This window comes from the organism of the source record quoted next, assembly GCF_019968955.1.
Source record: "MAG: Porospora cf. gigantea A chromosome Unknown PgA_NODE_2661_length_3273_cov_279.817, whole genome shotgun sequence".
NCBI lineage: Eukaryota > Apicomplexa > Conoidasida > Eugregarinorida > Porosporidae > Porospora > Porospora cf. gigantea A.
In genome coordinates this window covers 1-3,273 of record NW_027151553.1, presented here as the reverse complement: position 1 = coordinate 3,273, position 3,273 = coordinate 1, and the positions used below count along the sequence as shown (strand labels likewise).

The window sequence follows — 3,273 nt, the reverse complement described above, 5'->3', positions numbered from 1 at the left end:
GACGGAACATGGTCGTAAGGGAGAACATTCCCAAGGAGAAGCGGGTTGCTGGTGCCAGGACGCCTGGTGCTCCCGGTGCTCGTGGCAACAAGAACCCTGATCTCACGGTCTTCGTTGGCGGCTTGCCGTTCGAGACGGACTCAGATACACTTAAGGGTGTGTTCGACGAGTGCGGAAAGATCAATAACGTCCGTATGATCAGCAACGGGTCGTGTGGCTTCATCGACTTCGACAACGCTGAAGGCGTTACGGAGGCGATCAAGTGGAACCAGACACAGTACGCTGGACGCTCCTTGAGAGTGAACAAGGCCAGCGATAAGCCTCCTCGACGATCTTAATCTGGCCGCTCCTCGAGAGTGAACTAGGCCAGCGATAAGGCTTATCGGCGTTGCTTGTCGTGTAGTTTTGTGGTAATTGCTGTGACACAACTTCCGCGTGACAGAAACATGGAGAATGCGACCTCGCATCTAGATCGCGCTCGAAAGCAAAATGTTGACCTGGACGCGCTCACCAGGCAGGTGGATGTAGCTCTCGCTGCCAGTAACGTCACCAGGGAGCAACATGCGGACTTTCGAGTGGCTTGGGACGAGAATATGAGGCTTCTTCGCCACTTGTCCCAGGCAATGGAGAGCAGTGACGAAGTGAGGCAGGGAGCGTACGAAGCCTTCGCTAGGACCAGCTGCCTTCCCTCCTCTTTGGAGAACATACTCTTGAAAATGCGCGCTGCAGGGGCGTCGGTGGTCGAGCAGACCTCTGCCTCCGAGGCCGCGGCAAGGGAGAAGCGCGCAGTCCTCTCTAGACTTGACGAGCAAATCAAAGACATGTGCGATGCTGAAGATGGTCTCTCGGCAGCGATCCCGCTCGAAAAGGAGCAGTTGGCGGCGCTGGAGGCATCACTCGTCGTAGCGGACTTCGAGTTTCAGGCACAAGAGGTAGCAGAGATGCAGAAACGGAAGGCACGAGCGACAGAGTGGGCAAGCGAGCTCGGGGTCGACGTGCAGGGCGCCATAGGCGCAGCGGAGGCCCTACATCGAGAATTGGCGGCAGCCAGAGAAGCCAATGCGCGAAGATGGGCGAAGCTGTCGCACATGGAAACTCAAATGGAAGCGGAGCCGGCAATTGTGTCTGAAATTAGCGCTCTGCAGGCTGACCAGGCACACGTGCGTGATGAGCTACAGAACTTGCGCAGCCGAAGCGATGAGTACCGTTCACAGGTCGAGCGCTTGCAACCAGAACTGAAGACGATTGAAGACCAACTGCGTGCGTTTCCACAGACCAAGAAGGCCGTCGACGCTGAATGCGCAACGCTGCAGAAGGCAGAGGGAGAGGCACTGAAGGCTGAGGAGACGCTGCGAGAAGAAACAGCCACATTCAACTCGGAGACGCTGCAGCTAGAGGCTCAGTTGGCGTCCATACGTAAGGAGTTGACTGGTCTGAACGCCACCAATGAGAAGAAGGAGCTTCAGCGGCTAAGAGGGGCACTCGACACGGCAACCCAGCGGCGGGATTCGTTGAGGGCGGACATCCTCGCCCATGAGCAAGCTAAGGACCGGACAGCGACAACGATGCAGGTCCGGCTGCAGGAGGCGACACAGCGCAGGCATGAGACCGAGGACCACCGGCAGCAGGCCTACGCAAGTGAGAGCCGTTCTACTTAACAAGCAGGCTTCCAACGGGAGCAAGATAGCTGCGATGCAAAAACGATGATCCTGGAAGAGAAGAAGAGAGAACTGCAGTCGATGATGCTGGTGGTGGATCGTTCGCAAGCAGATGTGGCCGCATTAACCGGGCAGCTTGAAGAGTACGTTCGCATAGAGACGGAGAAAACGGAAGTGGATGCAAAGCTTATGAGCAACCAGTCCCATGAGGTGCAGCAGCTCATAGAGGATGAGAAAGCCATTCACAACGAGAACATTAAACGAATGAATCAAGACTTCGAGAAAGAGAAAGCAACGAGGGCATCTAAGCCTCGACGACCGAAGAGGCGATTTGGTGGGATTCGAGGGACCCCTGAGGTGGGTGTCCGAGACCGTATAAAGAACGCCCTCAGTCGAGTTATGACGCCACACAAGACTCCAACAACTCCCAAAACTCCGAGTAGCGACAGGGCGGCGCGAGTTCGCATTCTGAATAATAGTGGTCGAAGTCTCTTGGAACCCTCCAAACTCAAGCGTCGGTCGATGCGACACCCATCCAAAAGCCAGGGAGCCGACCTCTTTGACGAGGGCCTGGACTCGCTCGCGTGATGTTGATCTCTGCCGCCTGAAAATGTTTCCACTACCTCCCCGCAAACCAAACTTATGAACTAATTTCCATTTTTTCCACAATGCCCGTTCAGGAGTCTTCCTCAAGTAGCTCGTCCTCGGTCGTTCCCCAGACTAAGAAGTCCAAGAAGGTCATTAAGAAGGTGCCTGCTAAGAAGGTCATCAAGAAAGACTCCTCCTCATCATCTTCCACCAGCGCCAAGCCTGCTAAGAAGGCTCCCGTCAAGAAAACTCCAACCAAGAAGTCTAAGAAGGCAAGCTCCTCTGACTCGTCATCGTCGGAGAAGAAACCTGTGAAAAAGGTCCCTGCCAAGGTCACTAAGAAGGAAAGCTCATCCTCTGAGTCCTCTTCCGAGAAGCCCGTTGCCAAGAAGGCCCCTGTGAAGAAGGTCCCTGCTAAGAAGGCTGCTAAGAAGGACAGCTCTTCTGATTCGTCGTCTGAGAAGAAGCCTGTCAAGAAGGTCCCTGCTAAGAAGGTCCCTGCTAAGAAGGACAGCTCTTCCTCTGAGTCCTCTTCCGAGAAGCCTGCTGCTAAGAAAACTCCTGTGAAGAAGGTCCCTGCTAAGAAGGACAGCTCATCCTCTGACTCGTCGTCTGAGAAGAAGCCTGTCAAGAAGGTCCCTGCTAAGAAGGCTGCTAAGAAGGACAGCTCCTCTGATTCATCGTCTGAGAAGAAGCCTGTCAAGAAGGTCCCTGCTAAGAAGGTCCATGCTAAGAAGGACAGCTCTTCCTCTGAGTCCTCTTCCGAGAAGCCTGCTGCTAAGAAAACTCCTGTGAAGAAGGTCCCTGCTAAGAAGGACAGCTCATCCTCTGACTCGTCGTCTGAGAAGAAGCCTGTCAAGAAGGTCCCTGCTAAAAAGGCTGCTAAGAAGGACAGCTCTTCCTCGTCTGAGTCCGAGAAGCCTAAGAAGACTTCGGTAAAGAAGGTGAAGGCCGATTCTTCCGACTCCGAGTCCTCTGATGAGTCTCCCAAGAAGCGCCCCGTTGATGACAGCGACAGCGAGGAGGC

The 3,273-nt window shown here is 54.7% G+C and overlaps 3 protein-coding genes across 6 annotated transcripts; all 3 read left to right on the top strand.

The window, feature by feature from the left end:
* Positions 1–8: 8 nt before the first annotated feature.
* KVP18_001644 (uncharacterized protein) lies at positions 9–338 on the top strand (the record flags this gene model as incomplete). The annotated part of the gene is made up of 1 exon (XM_067951869.1): positions 9–338. The coding sequence occupies one exon, from the start codon at positions 9–11 to the stop codon at positions 336–338; it is 330 nt and encodes a 109-aa protein (XP_067810738.1).
* Positions 339–446: 108 nt separating this feature from the next.
* KVP18_001643 (uncharacterized protein) lies at positions 447–2,246 on the top strand (the record flags this gene model as incomplete). Of its 3 annotated transcripts, XM_067951867.1 has the most annotated exons (2): positions 447–1,638; positions 1,666–2,246. In XM_067951867.1, 2 exons carry the CDS (start codon positions 447–449, stop codon positions 2,244–2,246), a joined length of 1,773 nt encoding a protein of 590 aa, XP_067810736.1. The 3 variants fall into 3 exon arrangements, with proteins under 3 accessions (XP_067810736.1, XP_067810735.1, XP_067810737.1); XM_067951866.1 differs by lacking the exon at positions 1,666–2,246 and having other exon boundaries at positions 447–1,658; XM_067951868.1 differs by lacking the exon at positions 447–1,638 and having other exon boundaries at positions 1,704–2,246.
* Positions 2,247–2,326: 80 nt separating this feature from the next.
* On the top strand, positions 2,327–3,273 carry KVP18_001642 (uncharacterized protein; the record flags this gene model as incomplete). 2 transcript variants are annotated; one of them, XM_067951865.1, is made up of 1 exon in its annotated part: positions 2,327–3,273. In XM_067951865.1, a coding segment is annotated over one exon (947 nt), but the record flags the coding sequence as incomplete, so codon positions are not given. The 2 variants fall into 2 exon arrangements, with proteins under 2 accessions (XP_067810734.1, XP_067810733.1); XM_067951864.1 differs by having other exon boundaries at positions 2,327–3,247.